The sequence below is a fragment of the Falco rusticolus genome, chromosome 7 (assembly GCF_015220075.1).
Source record: "Falco rusticolus isolate bFalRus1 chromosome 7, bFalRus1.pri, whole genome shotgun sequence".
In the NCBI taxonomy this organism is placed as follows: domain Eukaryota; kingdom Metazoa; phylum Chordata; class Aves; order Falconiformes; family Falconidae; genus Falco; species Falco rusticolus.
The window spans coordinates 10,604,591-10,628,740 of NC_051193.1; the positions used below are offsets into that span (position 1 = coordinate 10,604,591).

At 42.4% G+C, this 24,150-nt stretch overlaps 1 protein-coding gene across 12 annotated transcripts in view; it reads left to right on the top strand.

The window, feature by feature from the left end:
- Positions 1–24,150, top strand: part of AKAP13 (A-kinase anchoring protein 13) — a 224,658-nt gene that overhangs the window by 45,720 nt on the left and 154,788 nt on the right. For all 12 annotated transcript variants that reach the window (XM_037396022.1, XM_037396024.1, XM_037396025.1 and 9 more), the window contains exons 3-4: positions 7,085–7,181; positions 20,581–20,625. In XM_037396022.1, coding sequence (XP_037251919.1) covers positions 20,593–20,625 — 33 coding nt within the window. In that variant the 5' untranslated portion in view covers positions 7,085–7,181; positions 20,581–20,592. The remainder of the gene's footprint in view (positions 1–7,084; positions 7,182–20,580; positions 20,626–24,150) is intronic.

Consider the following 24,150-nt stretch of genomic DNA (forward strand, 5'->3'; position numbering starts at 1 on the left):
TGACTTCATTCCTGTGGTGATGGAGCTTGAAGAGCCTACATAGTTCAGTTTTACATGTGGGAATTGAGACAGAGGCCATAGCTGACTGGGACAGTTTTGAACAATGGGAGCATGGGGAGGATGTCATGGTCTTGCTTTGAGCAGGAGGGTGGACCAGATGACCTCCAAAGGGCCCTCCCAACTGAAAATTTTGCATGATTCTTGCTTCTATCCACTTTGCCTTTTTTTCAGGGTTGTCTCCTGTTCTGGGTGTGACATGTCACCTTCCCAGGAAACGTTTAGCCTGTCCTGCTCACTGGACTGTGGTTAAGTGGCATTTTCCTTTGTGTTGCGGCATTGTGTTGGTGGCTTTTGATGATGGCCATGTTGAAGTAGTTCCGGGCTTCACTGTTTGTGCTTCTTCTGTTTCCAGGTCTTCTGAAGGGGATATATATTGAGCTTTGGCCTGTGTTAGCAAAAGGGCACAATGCATTCAGTTTGTAACCTGAATGTCATGGTAGGCAAGAGATGGTTCTTGTGGCTTTGCTCCCTGGATGGGAAAGGCAAGCAAACAAACAAACAAAAAAAGATAAGGGAAGAAGAATCTGCAGCAGAATTAAGAGTTTGTGTTTTGTGAGCAGCTGTGAGCTTGAAATGTTGCTGCAGCTTGCTGCTGTTTGCTTTGTTTTTTAGTTAAACACAGATACTGTTTCCCAGTAACAAGAGGGATGGTGGTCTTTCTATGGTGGATCAATGTAATTAATTAAAGTGTTGCTCAGATTTTAAATTCTCCAAGAGTTATGTTTTAGTATCTCCCGCAGACAGTCGGCTGTGATGGTCTTGTGGAAACAGTTTGAAGCCCTTATCTCAGTCGTGATGTGGTTTTACAAGACTTGTCTGGAAAGAAGCAGCTGCTATTTAGGATGAATGCTGTGACATGCTTCAGTTTAAAGATCGAATTTACTAATTTATTATTAGTAAAAATGGTAATGGGTCACAAAACCATGATTATTTCCAGGGTTTTTTTTTGTCTTGCTTCAGCCTTCAAAATGTCAGTTGTATGCCTTCCAAGAGCACTTGTGCAGGGCCATTCTCTCAGCGGTCAGGGGGGTTCACTGTTTGCAGAGTCTCTGTGGTACCTTGTCTTCTTGTGGGGAAGCAGGTTCCTGCTTGTTGTTGCACAAGAGGAGTTTATGGAGCTCAGGTTGCTCCCAAGAGGCAAGGCAGAGAGGCGTGAAGCATCCCCAGTCTTTTTGTTTTGCTGCTTTGTGATTGCTGGTGGAAATAAAAAGCAAACACAAAACTTAGCTCTGTGCAGGTCTCTTAAGTTCTAGAAAGAAAATTTGCATCTGTCCAGGGCTGGAGTAAGCAGGGAAGTGCTCTTGGTTGGGTGCTTCCTTGTTTCTCTTCTCCACAGGAATATTTCTGTCTACAAGTTCAAGGCGACACTGTCAAAAGAGTTTAAGTTTCAAAAGTCAATTTAATGTATATGAAAGAATTTTTGTCTGTCATCTCTTGGTAATCAGGATTAATGGGACTCCAGTTAACCTCTTAATGTTATTGCTTGCTCTGCAATGTGTACCGTTGTGTGAAATACGGGTATGTTTTACTTTCTTTTGTTTTAAAATTCTTGGCTTTTCTTCATCCAGTCTGCCAAGTCAGTGCTGCCCTCTAAACAAAACCCATCTTTTATTTTTAGAGAAACCTTGTGTGTGTGTCAAATGTGATGAGTTGCAGTCTGCCCTCAGCTTTGCTGGTAAAAATTTGGTGTGATGGAGTGGTTAGTGGATCCGTGTTGTATTTACATCTGACCAAAGCAAAGCCGATTTTAGGCAAAACATTTTTTTATTCTTCCTTTTATACATAATTGTGGAATAGTTTAGGTTGGAAAAGACCTTTAAGACCATTGAGTTCACTTGTTAACCAAGCAGTACCAAGTCCAGCACTAAACCATGTCCCTAAGCACTGCAGGTGTCACAGAGGAGATCAGGCCCATCAGGCAGGACCTGCCTTTCGTAACCCCACACTGGCTGGGCCTGATCCCCCGGTTGTCCTGCATGTGCTGTGTGGTGGCGCTCAGGGTGATCTCCATAACCGTCCCTGGTACCGAGGTCCGGCTGCCAGGCCTGGAGCTCCTGGGATCTTCCTTCTGTCCCTTCTTGTGGATGGGCGTCACATCTGGTAACTCTGCTGGGACCTCCCCAGGCGGCCAGGGCTGCTGGTCAGTGATGGAGAGCGGCTCGGGGAGCGCTTCGCCCAGATCCCTCAGCACCCTGGGGTGGATCCCGTCTGGCCCCATAGACCTGTGTGTGTCTGAGTGCTGCAGCAGTTGCTGACCATTTCCCCTTGGGTTATGGGGGCTTCATTCCGCTCCCCGTCCCTGTCTTCCAGCTCAGGGGGGCTGCGTACCCAGAGGACAACTGGTCTTGCTATTAAAAACTGAAGGGAAGAAGGCATTCAGTACCTCAGCCTTTTCCTCACCCCTTGTCACGATGTTTCCTCCCACATCCAGTAAAGGATGGAGGTTCTCCTTAGCCCTCCTTTTGTTGTAAATCTGTTTCTGGAAACATTTTTTGTTGTTTTTTATGGCAGCAGCCAGATTAAGTTCTAGTTGGGCTTTGGCCCTTCTAATTTTCTCCCTGCATAAGCTCACAACATCCTTGTAGTCCTCCTGAGTTGCCTGCCCCCTCTTCCAAAGGACGTAAACTCTCCTTTTCCCCCCGAGTTCCAGCCAAAGCTTTCTGGTCAGCCAGGCCGGTGGTCTTCCCCACCACCTTTCGGCACGTGGGGCCGGCCTGCTCCAGCACCTTTCACGTTCCCTTCCCGAAGAGCGCCCAGCCTGCCCGGAGCCCCCGGCCCCAGGGCTGCCTCCCCCGGGACTCTGCCCACCCGGCTCCTCAACGGCCCGAAGCCGGCCCTCAGGGGCTCCGGGGCAGCTGTTCTGCTGACCCCCTCCTCCTATCGTTCTGCGATTGCCGTGCCCCAGACCCCCAGCCACCAGTGCCCACCAGCCCCGCTCTGTCCCCAGGCCACAGGCCAGCGGGTGCCTTCCCCCGCTCCCTCAGCCGCTGGGCCCAGAGCCCCCCCGAGCGTCTCCTCTCTGCTGCCTTGTGTTCCCGGCAGACATCTGGGAAGTTGAGGTCCTGGACAAGACCAAGGACTAGTGATTGTGAGACTTCTCCCCGCTGCTTGTAGTTGGACCCTGTCACAGGAGGGATCAGGTTTGTCAGGCAGGACCTGCCTTTCATAACCCTGTGCTGGCTGGGCCTTGTCACTTGACTATCTGAGGAGTGTGTCCAGGCTCCCTTCCCTAAGGAACTGGGAAACACAGTTCAGACCATGGGACAGACTTTTGAGAAGGTCTTGTGAGCCAGTTTATCTTGGGAGATGCATTATAAGCAGGAAAAGGGTGTCCTGTAATGAGAATATCATGGTATAGATGTATAGGCCGTGTCTTAAAAGCAAAAGATAACGGCAACATGTAGTTGTACACCCAGAAGTTTGGGAGTTGATGAGGAGAAGCAGTGTTTTCCTTGACATCAGTTGATATGAAATTGTGAGGAGATTTTAAGCAGGCAACAGCCAAAGCTCGGAAATACTCCAGAGGTTTGTTTGGGTGCTGTGGCTGTGGGATTGGCTGTGTTTGGGTGTCCTGGCTATCCAAAGGTTCCAGCTGTATCAAATAATCCCAAATAATCAGCAGTTCATCTCCTAGACCGTTAATGTCCTGATTTTGGTGCTGTTTTTTGAATTTGTTGAAGGCTTCATGATGGCAATTACAACCAGATGGTGAGATAACTTCTTCGATGTGTCAAAGAAATCAGGTGGCAGAGCAACAAAACTTCCAAAGCTTCTCAGAAAAATGAAATGGCTTTGTGTTCAGAGGGAAAAAGAGTAAGTTTGGTTTCCTCCATGCTGAGCAGTGTTTACTGTGGATGAACCAGCAGAGCACCTGGAAACCCTGAGGTCCAGGTGTTGGGCCTCTATTAAGTCTGTGTGTTTGAGAGCTCCAACTGATTGCTTCTAAATTGATTTTAAACACTGGATGACTCCTTCCCACCCCCTCACTCCCCCACCCCCACCCCCGTGTTAATCACTGCTATTCATTTAATTCAGAAATGTAGAGAGAGTACCTTTTGATGCTTGGTTCCTTTGCCTGTAAAAGAAGACATCAGATGCCGATCACCTCCAAGCTGCTGGACTCTTTTTTTTTTTTTTTTTTTAATTAATTTTTTCTTTTTTTTTTTTTTTCCCTTTTTTTGGGGCTTACATATATAATCCACATGTCTTTTTAAAGGCATAAATACTTGTAATGCTGTCCTTAAACTTTTTTCCCCTCTCTTTTCCCCAAACACGTTTCAGTAATTAGTCAGTGGCACGGGTAATTTCTGCTTTAGCTGTCTCGGTGTGTAAGGGGCAAGACCATGAGCAATCTGACATCGAATATGCTGTCCTAGCAAACAAGATGGGGTTCCCCCCCTATTTTTGTTAAATCCAAGCAGTATAGGTTGTATAAAGGCAAGTCAAAGGACTCTTCTTTACATTCTCATTTACTTTACTGAGCACTGTGTGATACCGTGATTATAGGCCCTTTTGGGCAGAAGTTATGCAGAGTTAAAGGTCAGAATATGGGAATGTTGGCAGAGCAGGTAGGAAGCCAGCTGCTTTTTACAGTTTTCTTTATAAAGGTACAATATGTAATCATCTTCCTGTGATGATGCAGAGTAGGTTTTTATTTGCAAAGCAGTATGACTTCACCCATGAAGCACAGTTTTTAAACAGTCTTTAAGATTCAGAAAATAGAAGCTACATCAGTGTTTGACTACACTTGGTAATGATTTTCCAGTAAAGGAAGAAGAGGAGAAGAAATCCACATGAGGAGATCCTTCTGCTGAAATGGGTGTGCTTAGGCGTGCGGGAGTTATCTCGTAGCAGTTTCATGGGAAGCAGAAATTAATTCTTTGGGGAATGATTCTCTGATGCAAACAGCCTTACTGATTGTGCAGGCTTTTTACATAGGGAACTACAATATGTATCTAAGAGTTTTTAATATTCTTTGCTTCTTCCTGTAGCAATCTAAAAAATCCTACAGAATGAAAATAAACAAGAAAAAAGCTCAGAGGAAGAATTTTATGATCTGTGTGACCAGCTGATTTTCTCCTCTTGCTAATACTTTCCATGTCATGAGCAGCCAAGTGTCTCCAAATGCACACCCTCATTCCTTAGTGGATATGATGAAAAACCTGTAGTGATTTACAGCATACTCACTATTTGCTGTGTTAGCCATGCCTGTATTGCTCGTTGGTTCAAAGGAATAGCGGTAAACCCTGCTTTCTCTGCAGATGTTACAAGTATGGTATTAAAAGCTAAATTATCAGTGTCTCATGAATTAATGAAACCACTGTACTGTTGTAGTATGTGCCTTGGAGAGAACTGTTGCTTGGAGATCAACACAGGATGGGTAGTAGGAGCCTTGGGTTTATGTTGCTTACTTAACGTAGTTAATCATTGCTTTATCAAACCGTAGCCATCTTTTAAAATGTGGTTCTGAAAGTAATGCTACAGGAATGCTAGAGGGAAGTTCCAGTCTGTTTGTTTGTGACTGCAAGGATGGTTTTTACTGGTTAATGAATCCAAAGAGGGTTTGTGTGGTCTTGGCTGGGATTTAAGAGTTCAGGTAATTCCTCTTTAAGGTCCAGTAGTTTCCCATAAGAATATAATTCAGAAATGTGTGACACTGCCATGAAGAAATTAATGCACAATCTTGATACTTTAAGAGGAATGAGGGCAAACTTCTTCCTTTTTTTCCAATGTGTTCTATGTTTAAATAATGTATATTTGCAGTAAAATGCCTCTTTGCGTGCGGTACCTGGTAGTGCCTTGCAAAATACTCTCCCCATTTCTCATCAGGAACCCACTAACAGAATGTGTAAGACTTTTAAACAATGTTTTCTTAAGATTTATTGTTAAAACCGCCACTGAGATGTTCAGGTGATGCTGTTCTTGTGTAGATGAATGAGTGAGATTTGTTGTGCAATGCATTATCTTTCAGTGTTGTATGTTCGCCAGCTAATTCACACAATACAATTGATTTCCCAGCCAGTAACTAGTTTTGCCATTGTTACTTCTGTGCTTGTAATTGCACTTTGAACTCAGCAGTTTAGCTCAGGCTGTGAGATTCCCTGATTACAGATGCTTTCCCAACGGGGAGAGTGCAGGGGCAGAGTCTCCTCTGTCTGGTAAAACAGGAGGGGGCAGTCGGTGTGGTGCGCTTGCGTTCAGTGTTGTGTGTGTAGCTGCAAACTTTCCTGGTGTGGTAACCAAATGATGGCCTAAGGTGCTCTGATGACTTTGATTTAGCCAATAAAATCTCCCACACAGCATTTAATCAGCTAAAACACAACCCGGTTTTTTTCTGCTTTTGACATTTAATCCACTTAAACTGCTCTTTCCAGGTGTGCTCGGTAGATCAGATTCATCCCTTTGGATGAATCTACTGAGTAGTTTTGACCCAGAACAGGAAATCAGACTGTGGAAAAGTGCAGGCAGCCCAGAAGAGTTTGGCAGAGATTTCCTGGTAGATTTGGGCTTCATCTGCTGGCTGTCACCTGCCATCATCTACTTTTTGGCACTCTTGTTCCTTTTAAAATACCTTGCCATAAGGGAGATCACAAATAGTTCGATTAAGTTTGTCTGGGAGGGGTTGTGTTTAAGATGGGATGTAAAGGACTTCAGGCCAGCTTAGAGGTTTGGGGGGTGCGGTTATGGACAGCGGATCAACAGCTTTGGGGATAAACCAAATAGCAGGACAGTAGCAAATACAACTCAACAGCACAATTATTCTTAGATGGTGCTGGATGCTCATGTGGGTCTATAGATAGCCCTATACTTTGTGTGGTCGTTGCCCCATGTGTGCTCATGGAAGCCTGGGGTAGGTCACCACATGGGACTACCACGGAAGGCAACGTCTCCTGTATGGCTAGCAAGGTAGAAGATAGTTTCCATCCCCCTTGGTGAAGGTGTTGTCATGCGAGTTTGGGTGCTGGTACCCCCAGTAGCTGTGTTGTCCCTTGCACCTGGTGACTCCTTCTTCCCTCTCTTCCAGGAGCTGAGCATCGTGACCTGCCCTGCTCCTCCCTGCTTGGTGTGGGAACGACCTGAAGGACATCTTGGAGCCACCTGTACTGCTTCATGCAGTTAAAGTAAGGTTAAAAGCTTTGGCAGCTCTGTCAGGTACAAGCAAGGGTTGAGGCAAGGGGATTGGGGCAAAGGGTTTGCCCAGCTTACCTGCTTGACGGCAGGAGGGGCTGCTGATATCAGAGCTCATGTTACAAGTAAATTTGGCAAGGTATTTTGCCATAAAATACAATTTATTTGTGGTAGAAGCAAAAAAGAAAAGCAAAGGGGGGGGTGGCCTCAACTCTTGCATCAGCCATGTGCCATGGTATAAAATAGCACTTAACACTTAGAACATCAGCTGTTTTTCCCTGTTATTTTAAGATACAACTTTCATGTCCTGGGGCAAACACATGGTTACAGCTCAAGGATTTTTGTGGGAGCCGGTCAGGATCAGAGCTCAGGTCCCACCGGCTGCTGGTCAGGCATACCTCCCGGTTGGCACTATGGCCGTCTGTCTGTCCTGCAGCAGCTGTGGCATTGAGGCTTCTGGGCTTGTTTTTCTGTTAACACCAGCTTCTTGGTATGGCGAAGCAGATCAGGGGATGGATCTGACTTAAGAGTGAATATATGGTTATTGCAATAGTGACAGTAGCTGTTTTGGCTCATGGAGTTACACCCATCCTCTCCAAAAAGACTTGAATTTGCAAAAACTGTTAGCCTGAAGCAAAGAAACTGCGAGAGTCTTGCTTGGAAATGGGCACTTGCCATGTTTGAGCTCTCTCGAGGGAGGGAGGGAGGAAAACCACTGCAAGCTGTCCCTTCCCCTCCCACTGTCTCTAACCTGCTTACCTTCTGCAGCATCTCACATTTTCTGTGGTCTTGCCTGGGAAGACTAGTGCTTTAATAAAACCGGGTCCAAGTCATTTGGCGTTACCAAGCTGCAGCAACAGCTGGGGGGGATTAATCATGAACTGCTGTTACTGTAGAGAGACAAGTATTTATTGCAATTATTTGGGTGCCCTTTTTTCAGTGGGGTTGGGCAGGGGATTTATACCTGTTTTCAGAGCTTGAGAAAGAAATTCTTCAGCAAAATTATGAATGAAACCTGCTTTATTGGGAATGAATAAGTGGCTGGCTGAGAGCTGGTTTCCAAATTCGTTATGAATGTCAATGCTCATTAGCTAAATGTATGTGTGTGTTTAAAGGAGAAATGCATGACACCAGTTGTCATGTAAGAGAAGCAATTTGTGGCTTGATTTGTCATATAGCTTAACTTGCTGCTAATTGATGGAATGTGGTGAGCTGGCAGAGAGCAGTGCTTGCTGCTGAAGAAGATGTCAGGCCCTTCCTGGGGGTGACCAAAGGGATGACTTCTTGCACAGCAGCAGCAGCAGAGAAATCTCCAGGGAGGTCCAGCACTGGCAGCAAAACCTTCTCACCTGACCTCCTCCCTGGGAACCAGCCTTGGCATCATGTCTGATTTCTGGGTGTGCCGCCTCTGAAGGATCTAGGGAAAAAAAAAAAAAAAAAGGCTAAACTGGAGTTTAGGAGCAGTGTTCTCATACCCTTTCCTTTTTCTGCCTTCTGGTCTAGTATTTCCATAATTGTGCTTATAATGATAATCCTTTCATTTCATTCATACACTGGTTACTACTTAAATGAACTTCATGTTAGTGAGCTCTGTAATATTTAAAATAGGTGCATAACTTTAAAAAAGAAAAAACACCCCACACAAACAAACAAACAAAAAAACACAACAAACCCAAACCCCAGCAATAAAGGGATGCATTTCCACTCCCCAAGCTTAATCCTGTGCTATAACATAATTGCAGAGAGTTGCCTGGCTGGTGAACAGCTGCACAGCGTGGGCTCTCACTTCTGTGTAGCTGCTTGTCCCGGAGCTGGGGTAATAAATGATTTACTGGGGAGGCTGGAACCTGTGGGCACTTAACCCATTCGATTCCTGAGGGACCAGTCTGAAAGGCCACTTTGTAAAGGCAGTTGAAAGAAATGATTTCAGGTGCGAAGTGGGCTGGCTGTTTGCAAAGTTTGCTTTTTTTGAGTATGAGCTAGCTGTGGAAAGGCTCAAACCCAGAAGGTGAGGTAGTGGAATTGGGTGGAAACTGGGCTTATTTGGATTTTTATTATTTGATGCTTTAATTAATTTAAAAATGAGATTTGAATGAGTGTTCTCTCTTGACTGATTTAGAGAAGTAGTATTTTCTGTTGCTTGGAGTTTTACTTTCTGTGAGGCATTGCCTGGATGTGTAGTGTAATAGGGTGTCCTGGGAGCAGAGCTGCAGCTCTAACTTTTCCTCTCTGGGGATGCCATACCAAGGGACTCCATCATTGCATTTGCTAGGTGAATTATATGCATTTTTTTTGAGACTGTCATGCCTCAGAAGGGATGCTCCAGTAAAATGAGCATGTTCTGTGACTACCTAAAGTATTTGTTAGAGGAGAATGTTTTCCCATAGTTTTGTGAGTTGAAAGAAAAGGAGCACTTAAGAAGAAATAATTCTTAATGTCACAGTGGCAGATGCCATTGTGCTGTGCCACAGGGAGCAGGGTTAGCACAGGTTCTCCAGTAGGAAACCTGAAGTGTCTGATGGAGTTTTCTGTTTGTGGAAGAAGGTGACAACTCAGGCTTTCCCTGGGTAGGTCTGCAATACCTAGAGCTTCAGGGCAGGAGCATTTGCAGAAGGGAGCCTAAAGGGAAAAGCAAGTCTGATGTATTCTTCAGAGAGGAAAAGCACATTAATTGGACACTGAAGCTGCTCTGACCAAAACTAGAGTGGAGGTGTCTGTTGGATCTTGGTCTCAATGCCAGTTTTTCCAACACTACCTGTGTCTTTAACAGTTAAGGTTGGTGCATGCTCTTATTAAAATATGCATTGGATAACTACCTGGCTTGCAAATGCTAGGAAATATTTAATAATATTTATTAGCATAACAACAAGCGTGGTGCTTTGGGCCTCATGCATAGTTTTCTACTGCGTTTTTGGGAATGCAGTACAGGTGCTGTGGCTTGGGGGGTACTGAGAGAAGCAGAGCTTTATTGCTCAGCTCTAGGGCTTGGAGATATTTACTTTCTGAAACTGTCATTGCTTAATGTAGTTCTTAAAACAACACAGCCCTGAGAGTCAGGAGAACAGTAAGCTGGAGAAGGCTGTTTTTAGGACGTATGCTATAGTCAAGAGTTGTTGGAATCAATAGAGGCTTTGCTCTCTCCCACTGGATATGGAAGGCTGCAGGCATTTCGGTGCCGATGACAGCTATCCATAGTGTTTATCCTTTTACACACTGGGGTGAAATAGTCCCCAAATCCTGTTCTTCTCTCCCTACTGTTCTTCACCTGATGCTGTGCATCATCTGGAGGCACTGTTGGTCCCGTATAATACATCTCTGTTTTTGAAGGTAACTAGCAACTTTCATGGTGCTTTGGCTGTCCAGCTTGATACCCTTTGGGATGGACCCCATTTCTGCAGAAAATTCTGGTTTTACTTGTCCTTTAAAAACTGGGGCTTTTCAAGAAGTTTCTAGTTAAGCGCCCAAAGTGAATATTCACTCTTACAGTTGTGGGCTGGCTGTCATTGGGAGCTTCCCCACAATTTACTGCCAAAATGTATATTCAAGCAACAAACTATATTGGAAGGTATAAACTAGATTTTACTCATTTGAAGAAGCATCTAGAACGTCTGCTAAGGATTTCTGGAAGTTAATATTTGAGCCTGAGATAAGTCTCATGCATACATGAAACAGCTGCCCCAGAACCTGTTAGAGGACTTAATTTGAGTATAAACATACATATGCTTTTGCGTACATGCTGCACTGTAATTCAAGTTGACTGTTAGTTCTTAACTTTATTAGGATGTAGCTACTTGAACTCAAGACGTGGTCTGTGAGTTTTATTTTATTATAGCACCATGACAGCTCCTTTGAAAATGTTGTTTGGATTTTACAAATTGGTATCTTAAGTATTGTTTGCCATTAGTAATATTTTAAAGGAAAAAAACATTATTGACAAGTGAGGGCAGGGTTGTATCGTATTACAAGTGAATTGGTTGATAGTAAGTGTGTATTGTAAAATGGGAAATTAATCACCCTGTGCTGATGACCCTTGGACACTTAACAAAAGACTGCTCTTGATGTTGAACAAATAGATTCCGGACACAGGAAAGAGGCTTATGACAAGAGGATGAGATTGGTTTGTGTTAATTAGAGCTAGCTAATAATCCTTTTAGTCTCTTTTTTTTCCAAATTTTACAGTATCTTTCTTCATTTGCAGTTGGGCATGTGGTCTGTAGAGCAATACCTGCTGTGATTTGAGTTTTTTTGTGGGTTTGTTTTTAATGTCTAATAATGGCTGAAGAGATGGGAGCAGGGAAACCAGATGTTCACATTTGAGAGAGATTGCTGCCTTACTCTGCTAGGCACAGGGAACAGCGCTGCTTTTATTAACCTACACTGCTTCATCTATTTCCAGGCTTTGGGTAGGAATTAAGTAATCCATTAAACAATATTTTGTCAATCCTGAGATTGAAATGGTGCAAAATAAGAATCTTAGTCCTGAGACTAAGAGTATTTGGCTAGGTATTAATCTCAGGAGTAAGACAGGTCTGGATAAGGGACTTACTATAGCATGGAAAAGGCTTACACATAGGAGGTTTTTTGTGTGCCTGTGTATATGCTTGCCCTGTACCTTAGCTTTGTGTTAAGCTTCATTATTTTGGGAAGGCTAATGGGCTAAATTTGGGGAAGGGAAGTTGTGTGGCTAGGGAGTCAGTTGGAGTGTGAGTGACCCTGGAGAGTGGTGGATGCAGACCGTGGGCAGCCCAGCTCCCAGCCCAGAAACAGCGCTGGGCCAGTTCCAGCTGCCAGGAAGCTGAGCTACATTAAGCAAAGCAAGTTAATCTATATCCAGGCATTTTATTAAATCATCAGTCAATTAAATCAGTGACGGTCTGTTAGCTTGTGTCACAGCTAGGCTCCCAGCCTCTCTGCTGTGGTGTAACCTGCAAGTTTTTCAGCTGTTTGGTGGGCTGTGAAGGCCACGGTACTGAGGTTTCCAACACTGTTCAAATTAAAAAAGAAGGGATTTTAGGCTGATTTTGCAATTAAATATGTTATTTCTCATTTTTTTACTAAAGGGAGAAGGGTGTCACAAAGTTTCTTTTTCTTGCTGTGAAAGCAATCTGCATATGTCAGGTTTTCCTGGGAGTGGCTTGCTGGGCTACCTCTGAGCCTTTGGAGGAGAGCGACAGTAGAGCCAGGCCAACACAAAATGCCTTTAAACCTCCTTTCCATCCCTTGCAGCCAAAAGAAACTCCTGTGTATCTCTAATTGAATGGAAGCATATGGTTTTGTTTGCAGACAGGACGCAGCTGGGAAGCAGTATCACCTGTGGAAATGCTGTGTGAGGGATATATGTATATTTATTTATTTTTAAGCAACCAATTTAGTGACAAAACATAACCTTCAGCAAGTTACATAAATTTGATTGATTTTACACAAATATCTGGGGTTTTTTTTAGTCCTAAACTCAGCTGTGATAGTGAACATAATGCTGCAATAAGCTGGTAACTTGTTTGCTCCCACACGTTTGAAGTGTGGTTTCTGGTTTCCTTGCCTCCTCTCATTTCCGTGGACCATGGCTTTTGCAGGTGGTATCACTTTCCTATGTGTCTGCAAAATAAACTTGGGATGAGTTACTTATCCTAATTCCTCCAGCCTTCTATTGCTGACCAGATACACAAAACCATGCATGTACAGCTATGGGGAAAGCCATTCTGCATTTAGTAGTATGATGCCTGAAAGGATATATGTACATCTTCTGTCTTAAGGTTAATTTTAGTCACTGTAATTGCAGCTACTCTAGTTATACAAATTTATCTGTGCACATTGTTGAAGAACTGGGTTATGGGTTTATTTCTTTTGCTGAAACTGGCTAGAGGTTTTGTCCTTGATTTTTTTTTTTTTTTTTTTTTTGTCTCCTTTCATGTGAATTTTAAGGAGAGGGCATTGATACAATGATTAGAAAATGTGTTCATTTTATGAATGGTGAGTTCTGGCGTTCGTTCAGTATGAATGAAGCTAGTGAGACAAAGTGTATGAGCAAATCTGTGTCTCATCCAATATCACAAGGTGAGAGTCAGTTATTGCAGGCCTGAACTTTGTAGGAAAATACACAGGGAAAATGCCAAACAAGAAAATGTAAGTCCTAAAAAACCCCCTCAAGTCATTGTTTCAGACTTTTTGCTACAGGTAAAAAAAAGTCAAATAAATAAATTAAAAAAATCACACCCTGAAACCAAACCAAAGAAGGGCCTTTTTGCAAATACTTGTGTTATAACAAAAAAGTGAGGAGACTGATGACAGGGTAATACGACACAGTAATGTCATGTATCACTTATAAGAAAATGAGAATGTTCCAGCTCAATAATTCCCTTGATACTAGGGGAGAACAATGAACTTGTGGAAGACAGTGCTATTTTAGTTCTCTTTGCATGAAATTCATGGTTCCAGCAGGAATTCATCTGTGTATGGCCAGTTGGTCTCCTCTCCGGTCCCCCCCCCCTTGCTGTTTCCCCGTCTTTATTTATCTTGTGTAGTTTAGAACAGGAGCACTGTAGGGCCTGAAACCCAATCCTCTTGATATTTCCAAGCAGTTCATAAATTAACATTTTGTAAAAACAGAGTGGGGGGGAGTGCCCTTGAGGACACTGTGCTTTGTTGAATGAGAAGTGATGTGTTTTTGAAAGCTTGGTTTTATTTTGATAGTGCAGCCATATAGAAGGAAGTGATGCAGCCCAGTGAAGCGGGGTGGATGTGTGCTCCCGGGAAATCCCTGGTTTTCTTGAAACTCTTTTACAGTTTATGGGTTGTTTGTCTACAGGGTGAGGATCTGAGGGTTGACTATAAGGCAGGTTGTCCCACCGTGGATATATTTATTGGTGGCAATGTTAAAGTACAAAAAGAATTTCTGTTTATGGCTTGCTGTCTTACATAGAACCAGCATAAACAGTGCTTGTCTAGTTTCTATGGGATACATAGTTTGGACTGCCTGGTGAGATGTTACTCCAGAGCCTCGGAGTCACAAAGTTTAGTCCTTTCAAGGACTGAAGACCTTACAAAACAGTATTACAGGAGGTGATTTTGTACAAAGTAAATTCTAGCACATTAAAAAATAAAACAAAATTAAAAAAAAAAAATCTGCTTTTGCCTTTCAGCCTGGCAATGCTGTGATGCAGCCCCCCTTACAGCTGGAAAACCATCCTGCTTTCTCTGCATTTCTGCTTATCTGTTCGAATGCTTTACATGCAATCTGTAACTTCATCAGATTCTTCATGTGTTTTTTGGCTGTTCTTTCCTGCCCGCAACCACAAGCTCTTTATGGCTAAGATTGTTTTTTTGTACAGCTGGGAATTCATGGTTAAAGCTTTGCAAATACAGAGCATTGTTTCTAAAATCGAATGCTAAAATGGTGGGTGGGTGGGGGGAAGTCAAGTGCTGAGATTCAGGTAAGGTTCAGCAAAACTTAAACTTGAAGTATATCGAAAACTGAAGTTTACCTAAAAGAACCTTGAAAATGAATTTGAAAAGCTTGGAAAAAGTCAAACACTTGAAAACTTGAAGTGTATTTAGTGTGCGAGGGAAAGAGAAAGGGGTGGTAGGTAGGCTTGCCCAGGCATACCACATGGGTTAAATGCCCCTTGTCCTCCTGCTTGTTGCAGCTCTGGTCTGTTGTTGGAGGTGAGTGGTCATTCTTGTTTCTGCCCATCCTGTAGTTCTCCTTTCTTATTAAAAAAAAATAATTAAAGAAACCCTAAACAGACTGCTCTGAAGCTAAGGTCTTGATGCGGCACAATGTTTTCTTTCTTATATACTCCTTGTATGGTTCATGGAACCAAGCAGCCAAGAGTGGATACTGGGAGGCATACAGAAGCTGGCTGGTGAAACCAACATCTGATGTAAGGCTACTGCAAAAACCAGCAAGCCTAGCAGGGTGTGATGGGAAAATCGAAGAGCCATTTCAGTGCTGCTAGCTACACGGCATTCAAAGACCTTCAGCATTGCTGCTTCTGTGCAGGCTGGGTTGGTCTGGAGGACCATTGACCTCACTTTCAGATTTATCCTCAAGATATATGCTTTGCCTGGGATGCCTGGAAGAAATAGGCCAGCTAATTAAGGTTGAATTAAATGGTAGCCGGGAGTAGTGGATGAAGAGGATTTATTGCTTAGGCACTTGGTGTTTGTATCCCTTCCCACTGCCTGTGCTTGTTTGTAAACTCTTCAGGGCAGAAACTTTGTTAGCATTGACACTTTTACAGCACGTAACCAATGGAGCCCTAGTCCTGGCTGAGTTTTTGGGAACCACAGTAAAGCAAATAAATGCTTTGGGTTTTTTTTCTTTCTTTCCCTGTCAGACGTTACCATACCCAGAGAAGTCAAGCACAGTCATTTGTCCTCTTCCATGAAATTTTGTGCAAAATAAAACTGAAGTTCTCTAGAAGAGATTTTAATACAACTCACTGTATTAATTCTTTAAAGCTTAACAGAGCAGAAAGGTATGCTTCCATTTTGAGAAGGCTTCAGTAGCTTTTGATTTTACTGACCTATGCAGATCTTTATAATGTCCAAAACCACTGTTGCTTTTAACAGCTTGAACCTGGGGTTTTATTTCATGTCCTACTTTCTAATTTGTGAATGCAAGGGATTTAACTGTGTTATCCTAAGGGGGAAAACTTAATACAGTTCCAGAAACACTGCAGTGTAAGTGTCTCAATGGCTACAGAGCGTGTGACAAACCTCCTAGACACTGAAATTCAAAAGATTCAGCTATTAGCAAGAAATAATAGAAATGTCTTACATACAGGCAGCCGCTACTGGAGCAGAATCTGCTGGCTGCCACGAGGGTGCCCATAGCATGACTTCTTAGGCTGAGTGGGAGCTGAGCAAGGGAGGTAGGACTTGCCTGTTCTTGTTAGTTTGACTTTCATATACAGTCCAGATCCTGATCATGCAGTAGGTCCAGGTTTTCTCTGTGATATCTGATAGAGCAAGTGCTACCTGCCCAAAAAGATAGAAATGATTTTCTGGGGTTCACAGCAGGCATCAATTTGGAAGATGAGCTCCTCTAAAATAGGCGAAAACACAGCTCAGCTTCCCCCCCCCTCCCCCCCCATTTTTACACTTAAAGTAGTCCAACTTACTAATTGACTATATTAGGGTTCTTATGAATCTTGGTTTGATTATGACCAGTACAGTCTTTTTGTATCCCTTTTCTTACTATATTAAAATTTTATAAAGTTTTCAGAGGCTGCTCCCTGCCTATCGACTGATTGGAGTTCACTTGTCTAGAAACCTAAATTTAGTCCTTTGCTGACGCAGAGTAGTCATTCAGGCTTATCTGTCACTCAGTTTTTCTCATATATTTTTGCCAAAGCACTTCCTAACAAGATAAAATACCTTCCAAACCTGCCTGTCTCCTTGCAAACTAAGTTTGCATCCTTTGAAAAATTGGTCCGATGTACATTATGAAATGAGAAATAATTTTAAGTTACTGATGTAAGGGCCAACTAGTAGGATAAGGGGGGGGGGGGGGGATCTTCCTGCAGGAAGTATTTCCAGGTTTTTTGTTTTCTTGTTTGACAAGACCAATTGTTCAGCAGAGTCACCTTATTTCACTGCTGTTGCTGTGCATTTCTCTTGCCAAATAAAACCAACGAAACCTGGTTATGAGCTGGAGCTCATAGGCCTCCCTTTTTTACTTCATGAGAAGTGTCAATATTCTCCCTTCTTTAGACATATAAAAGAAGTATTTACTTCTTTTGGATTTTTGTGACTTGTGGCACTTTTATTACAGCCAAACCCAACTCTACCACAGAAGGAGGTTACTCGATGGGAGTTTTTAATGCCAATACATTCTTTCCTGATCTGTACATCTCTTTCTTGTCTTTCTCATTTCTCTGTCTACTCGGCTGCTATCAGGCATCTACCAGGAAAGTGAGGGAGCAGGACAAAGTGGTATGCACTTCTTTCAGATGGCAGAGATCAGAGGATGCCATCTCAGTTTATTCCTTGAATTACAGGAACCTAAATGCTCTGTTGAGGGCAAGTTCTTCTGCAGCATTGTTTCATACAGATCTTTGATACCTTTGCTGCAGCCTGTTTGAGCTAGACAGGACAGGAAACCTCTTCTTACTGGTTTCCACCAGTGGTCTTAAAAGGAACGTTCTTACTAACGCTCATGTTGTCTGCTCCATAAGAGAGGACTGGTAGCAAACTTTCTCAAAGGAACTTGGGCTGTGTATGCACAGTGGGTCTTTCAGCTAAAATGTCTTATCAAGTGTGATGTGTAGCATAACAGTTTCTGACTTTGGGTAAACCTGGCAGAGTGTAGACCTTGTGACAGAGCACATGAACTGTGGTTTCTCCTTTTTATAAAGGTATGATGGGTGTTGATGGCAGATGCTAGAATGGCATCTTCTATTAAAATCGTGAAAGCAGGGAGTGGGCTCACAGCTGATCAGTCCTATGGCATTGCAACCCCAACGTCAAATAAAGAAGTATTAGTTCTGGTATAATAGAGGTCCCTTGATGGCTTTGCTGAAAAAGGTAGGCTAAAGCACCAGTGAAGCAATTGGTAAGAAAGGAGACAAAGGGTCCAGCTTAGCTACCCGATTCCTCCTGTCAACAACTTTCAGCTTCTCAAACCTACATCAGGAAGGGGAAAATATAACAGTCTAGATCCTGCTACTGCTTTTGAGGATTAGGTGCATGCCCAGGCTTCCAGTTAGGGCCTGCCTTCTTATTTCATGAAGCTTTGGATGGGACTTTTTAGAAAGCGATGGCTTGATGATTGTAGAGCAAACCAAGTGGAGCAGGAGGGATGAGGCTGTATAAGAATACCCTACCGAGCGCAAGAAGTTGGCTGGTGCCCTGTGGGTTTGCTGAAGCAATGCAGACAGCTGTGGCTGAAATCCAGGTGTGACCTCCCTGAGTGTGTGCTTGTTAATTATGCTTTTTGTGGGGACATAGATGTTATTTGCTTTCAGGTCACAGAAGTTACTGTGTGTAATGGCAAGAGTGACAATAACATGCCTGTGAACTGTGACAGGGAAGAGGTAAAGCTGTTAAATAACAAAGGAGGAAGGACTATATTTGAGTACATTAGAAGAACTTCCTTTCCTCAGAGCAAACTCCTGAGAAACTGAAATACGTGATAAAAATAAAACCAGCTAATTATTTGGGAGTCGAGAGAATTTGAGGAGTAGAAAATACATATTGCCTGTGGTGTCTTGGGCAAATACAAACCTGTAGTGTTCTGTTTTGCTGAATTTTTCATGGGACATCCTTTAAATTGCACCTTATCCTATAGCAGGTCAGTAGTAATATCGCTAGTGTGGAATGATGGCTGAATTTTGGGGATAAGAAGTAATTCTAATAGTTAATGTAGATGCAGAAGTATAGATTCTTTGTCTTTGAAGGTATATTGCACAGTATTTTTTATCAGCTAAAAGAAAAGTTGTTCAGTTACTTGTCAAGACTTGAAAAGATATGGTGAGAAAAACAGTACTTTATATTAACTCCCTATAAATATTATCATCTGAGACACAACTGATTTGATTCTATGTGGTAATATTTTTTTTTAAAGTCATATCCAAATACTACTAAATTGCTGTGCTAGACTACAGATCTTAATTTTTCTTCTTGAGAGAATTGGTCCATTGTAATGAGACTTTGTAAAAATCCAAATGTGAAGTGGGCTTAAAAGGGAGCTTTTCTAACCATGGTTTAATTTCCTTAAGATGCCATGAACACTCTTGGCTGGATAGTGTTTTGGTACCCCTGTTCAAGATGCCCAGGTTCAGAATAGGAAAGAGAGGCTCAGGTAGGTCATGAGGGAAATTGGCAGGATTTGTGCACTTCTTGCTTTTCTTTTTGTTTTTTTTCTTTTCTTTTTGAGCCCTTGGTAGGACTGGATTGTTGTGTGGCACAGGTGAGGATTGCTTGCAGAGTCATTTTTGGAACTCCCCTGCCCAAATGGTAGCTCGTGACACTAGTCCCCTATTTTCATATTTTCTTACAGTCTTTGTAAGAGCTGAAAATACAGTGAAAGCTATCAAGCATAACCATTTTGAGGTATTGTTGCTGTTGGAAGGGGAATGCTGAGGCTGGAAATAGGTATGAATTGGACTAGATTTAAAACTGTTGCAAAATATTCGTCTGTCCGCTGGCTGCTTGGAGGACCTTTTGCAGAGGGACTGTTTTGATGAGCAAGCTTGGCAGGTAGCACAGACATTTTAAAGCAACTGGTACAAAAATGCTTCTTTGTAAAATAAAGAGAGCGTGTGAGGGAGCAAGGATAGCTGGAATCAGCTAAGAAAACTTAGGCTGTGGTTTAATTTTTGTCTCACTAAAGACAAACTGTGGGATTTGGAAAGGAGTGAAGTATGAACAAGATCCTGTGTTTTTTGTGTAAAAAGCAGAGTGGTATTTCTTCTCTTTTAAGACTGGTTTGAAGTATTTGCAAGCATTACCAGTACTGCAGACATGAGCAACAGCAGAAATTCCATTTTTAATTGTTTTGCATTCCTTCATCTTAGGATCCTGACACACATTAAATGAAAACTTACAGCTTTCATTTAGGGTCAGTATTTTCTACTGCGATGCAGAAACTAATGCAAGTGAAATTCTGGTTCAGCTGATTCAAAGCTCAATACAATACACCGGCTTATATAGAGATACAGAAATGTCTGGGGCAGACCTGAAAGAGGAGAGTGTCTTGACTAAAATCATCGTGGTAAGATAAGAATGGTAGTTTTTGACTATGAAAAATGCTGATGCAAAATCATGAGCATCACCTGTTCTGGGAGGTTTCCCTCAGTTTTGCAAGGAGCTTTTCTGATAGTTTGATTTTTATGTAGTTCTGAAGTGTTTCTTGAACATTGAATCCAGTGGAAGGAGAAAAAATGGCACCAAGTTAACTTGAGCAAGGTAGTATTTGCCAGAGTAATTGGTCTTCTCTAGCAGTGGAGAGAACTGCATATTTTTGCAAAAATTTGCAAAATTTTCTGGGTGACAGTGGAGGAACTGGTGGACAGATAGCGATTAAGGATTGATAATTGTCATAACAAGCTGATACAAAGTGAGGGTTGCTAGGAGGAAAGATGAACTGAGATGGGTGTGAAGGGGAAGTGAATTTCACTTGGAATATCCTCAGTGCCAATATTACCGACGGCTCAGATGAGGAACGCTTTCCTCTACCAATCATTTTAGAGTTGTTTTTGCTTAATGTGTGCATAAATAAATAAAAAACCAAAGACAGATCCTTGTTGATCCAAAAGAAAGAAAGTAGAAAATCATTGTATAAAAGTGACTACTGGAAAAAGTAATATATGATTGCTAAAGCAGCTTATGAAGAAGTATCTAAAATTTTATGAAAAAATCTTAAACGTGTTTTTTCTTTTTTTGTTTCAGTGTTCTGAGGTCATGAAACTTAATCCACGGCAAGCTCCATTATATGTGAGTACAAAATTTCTTCCTCTCCTCCTATTCACAAAAAGTGCTTCCCACCACCCTTTTTGGAGATGCTCTTTGCTCCCCAAAGCCATTATTTCTATCAATTCAGTTGTAAATGCTCAGTGGTAATGTTCAGGTAAGTCACAGAGTTGCTTTGTCTTTCCAGCAGACGATTTTAAAATTTTGAGACATGTAATGTTGTCACCATGCAGGCATCCTCCTGCTTTTATTTTTTCCTCCCGGGAGTGTGCTTGAGTGCATGGCTGTGCTCTTGTGACTTGATGTGTTGAGAGGTGGTAAGAAGAAATTGCTTGTGTGGAAAATAGGGCATCCTGGTGTGCAGTGCTTGCCCACTGTGATAATATTTTTCTGGTTGGAGTTTTAAACGTAGCAGGGAGGAACTGGAAGCAGCAAATGGCTCAGCTGTGCCACGACTGCTGCAGCAGGGTATGGTTTACGTCAGCCTCCTGGAAGCTCGTAACCTTGATGGCTACATTAATAAGGAACAAGCTTCCTCTTGCTCGTGAATAGCAGCTTTGTTGCAGAACATGGGGACTGTCAAATTAGACTTGGATTTGTGGGGGTGTATGCATGTGTGTTAAATTTGTGCCAAAGCTGCCAGCCAGGTTTGTAACTGTTTACTTTCCATATTGCCTTGCCATGCTCAGAGCGGGGTTAGCTGATGAAGTGATCCTGTGCTTATGGTTCTACCCACAGAACTCACTAACAAGGGTAGAGCTTGATGCAAGGATGGAAAATTTGGAGGGAAAATTGCTTTCAAACGTGGCTTTTAAGGGGGAGGGAAGGAGAAATGATCAGGACTGGTCATAGACCTGTACCTTGGAAAGTGTGTGTTGTAAATTATGGATCATTTTGACCTTTAATGCCATGAAAGCTTTTAAATTTTACCTACTTTTAATTAGCAGCTGCAAGTTTGTATTGGAATTTATTCTGTACTTACTAAGTCTTGTACTGGAAGCAAGATTAAAACATTAGGTAGTGTGACCTGACTTCAGGAGAATGGTTTTCTTGGACTACACCACTATATTCTGTGTTTTGAGACTAAAAGTTGCCTGAATTGTGTTAAATCACAAACCTACTGAATGCACCTTGACTTTGAAGAAACTTAATTTAAACTTAGGGCATCTTAAAATAGAATTAAACCTGTGTACAAAAATATGACGTAGATGCTACGGTAGAAACACAGGAATGGTAGAAAGCAGGATAAAATTATCCTTATGTCTTTTGAACAGTGTATGACTTAACTAATCTGGAAGCCTTGTTTTCCCAGTCTTATCTTCTGACTTAGTTTGTTTTCCCACCGTTTTGTGTGGGTTTGTATTTAATGTGTAATACTGAAGTGGTATACTTAAAAAGTTCTCATTGCCACATGATAGTGAGGACTGGGCTGAGGTCAAATGTAGCCCAGTATCAAATAATGATTATATGGCGCTCTATAGTGTTTCTTTGCAATGCAAATAAGTTGATGATGACATTTATCAATACATCAGTGACTCTCTCTCCTCTCTTCCTTCTCCTCCCCAAGCCAGATGTTTATGCAAATCAGCTCCCTTTCAAAACAAATTTTGATAGCTTGGGGTAGGGGGCAAAAAAACCCAAACAACCTCAAGGACCTTGAAAATTTAATATTTAGTCTTCCTGTTTGCTCTCAGCATAAATGCTTTGTACGTTTTAAGATCAGAGTTTTTTTCCACATGTTGCTAATTGACAGCTCAGCTCATCTAAGCATTTTTAGGTATGAAAAGAACATACCTATAAAAAAATACATCTTCCTGGTATTTTCATTTTTCAAAAAGCACATGCAACAGCCTTGTGGCCTGGTCAATGGTAGGGGAGTAACAAACCTCACCAGGTTCCTTCTTGAAAGTAACGTGAACTCAGTTTTCTGTGTATATAGGCTTCTTGAGCTTGTTTTCAAATAACGGAGAAGTGTGTCCTGTGAATTTCTCCATAAGGAATTTCATCTCCCTGAAGTAAATGACTGGAAGTAACAGGAATACAGACATGTCAGGGGGTCTTTCTACATTTGTCTACATGCAGGAAAAATTGCTTCCCCCAGATTTCATCCTACTGTTCTTGACACCTTTGCATTGCATCCTTTACAGTCTTCCTCTTTAATGTCCATAGCTTAGACTTAAGATTACTTGTTTGTTGTTTTTTTTTTTTTAAATCTTTGATGAGTTTTATCCTGAAAGCTCGATTTGGTAGTTGTTTTTATCATCAGCAGCATTACTGAGCTCCTTTTAGGAGGAGAAAGTAAAAAAAAAATTATGTTGCCAGTTCAGTCCCTGGAAGGTACAGCACATTTTATCCTATCTGATAATTACCAGGTTGCTCAGATTAATGCCTGACAGTTATGAAAACTGTTTTGGGAACCTGAGATGTCTGGAGTACTTGGGACCAAATTTTTGTGGTGATGGTACTTCCACATACGCACTAACAGAAGGATGGAGTTTCTTGTATGTTTCAAGTCAGTGTACATAAATAGAGAGAAGACCACCTGCTGCATCCTTCTTGGCTGCTTGGACTTTTATTTGCCTCTTTTGGAAAAATCAGCTGTCCTGCCTCTGCAGAGCTTGTAACAGGTCACAGCCTGTAATGATGAGACTACTGGCCTCTGTAAGTGTAAAGATTAAGAGATAAGGTGGAAAACACATCCTGTAATAATAGTGTTGTGTTTTTGTGATTAAATAAGTCTGCTCCATTTAAGCATTGCCTGATTTTTTTGCTGGTTAACGAAGTTGCCAGGAACTGGAGTGAAGCATTATGTTGCCACAGGTTTGGGCTGGGACAAGAGCTCAGCCTTTCCTCTGCAAACAGCTGGCCCCAGCTCATTCAGTTGGTCCCCCCAGGAGCATCCTATCTCTCACCCAGAGCTGTTTGTTACCTGCCCTTAATGCTGTTTAACGAGCTTTCCTGGCCCTGGAGCTTGGTGCTGCTTCCAGCAACGCAGTCATGGGGCAGAGGAGCTCGTGCCAGGAGAGATAGAGCAGCAAAGTATTCCCCAATATAGCATGGGGAAGGTTCACTGTGGTGCAATACCGTTAATGTTGGTGTTTAAACAGGCTGCAGGTCAAGCAGTTATCCCATCTGTACCACTGTCAACACATCATTGCCTTTATAAAAGGCAGTGCTACTTTGTAGTCTGTGGCTGAATGTTGTGGTATGAATTTGAAATAAAGATGTTCAAACCCCCTTCCTCCTTTCTCAGGTATCACCGTGGGGTGCTGTCATGAGCTGCTGTCTTGCTCCCTGCAGTGATGTGCTGAAGAAGTGGGGTAGTAGAGTGAGGAAGTAATTGACAAGATCTTCTGTGGTTCATGTAACTGTGAAGTTCTGAGTCCTCTGTATTACGACCGTGGTCTTAAACTTTGTGATACAAGCTTAACTTTAATGCAGAGGTGGTCTCCAGAGCCTTAATCAGCATAGCCTGGGGGGGTGGGGTTAACAGAGAATGAGCTTTATCTCCAACTTCTTCACTATCATGGGTCAAGGTTACAAAAAGCA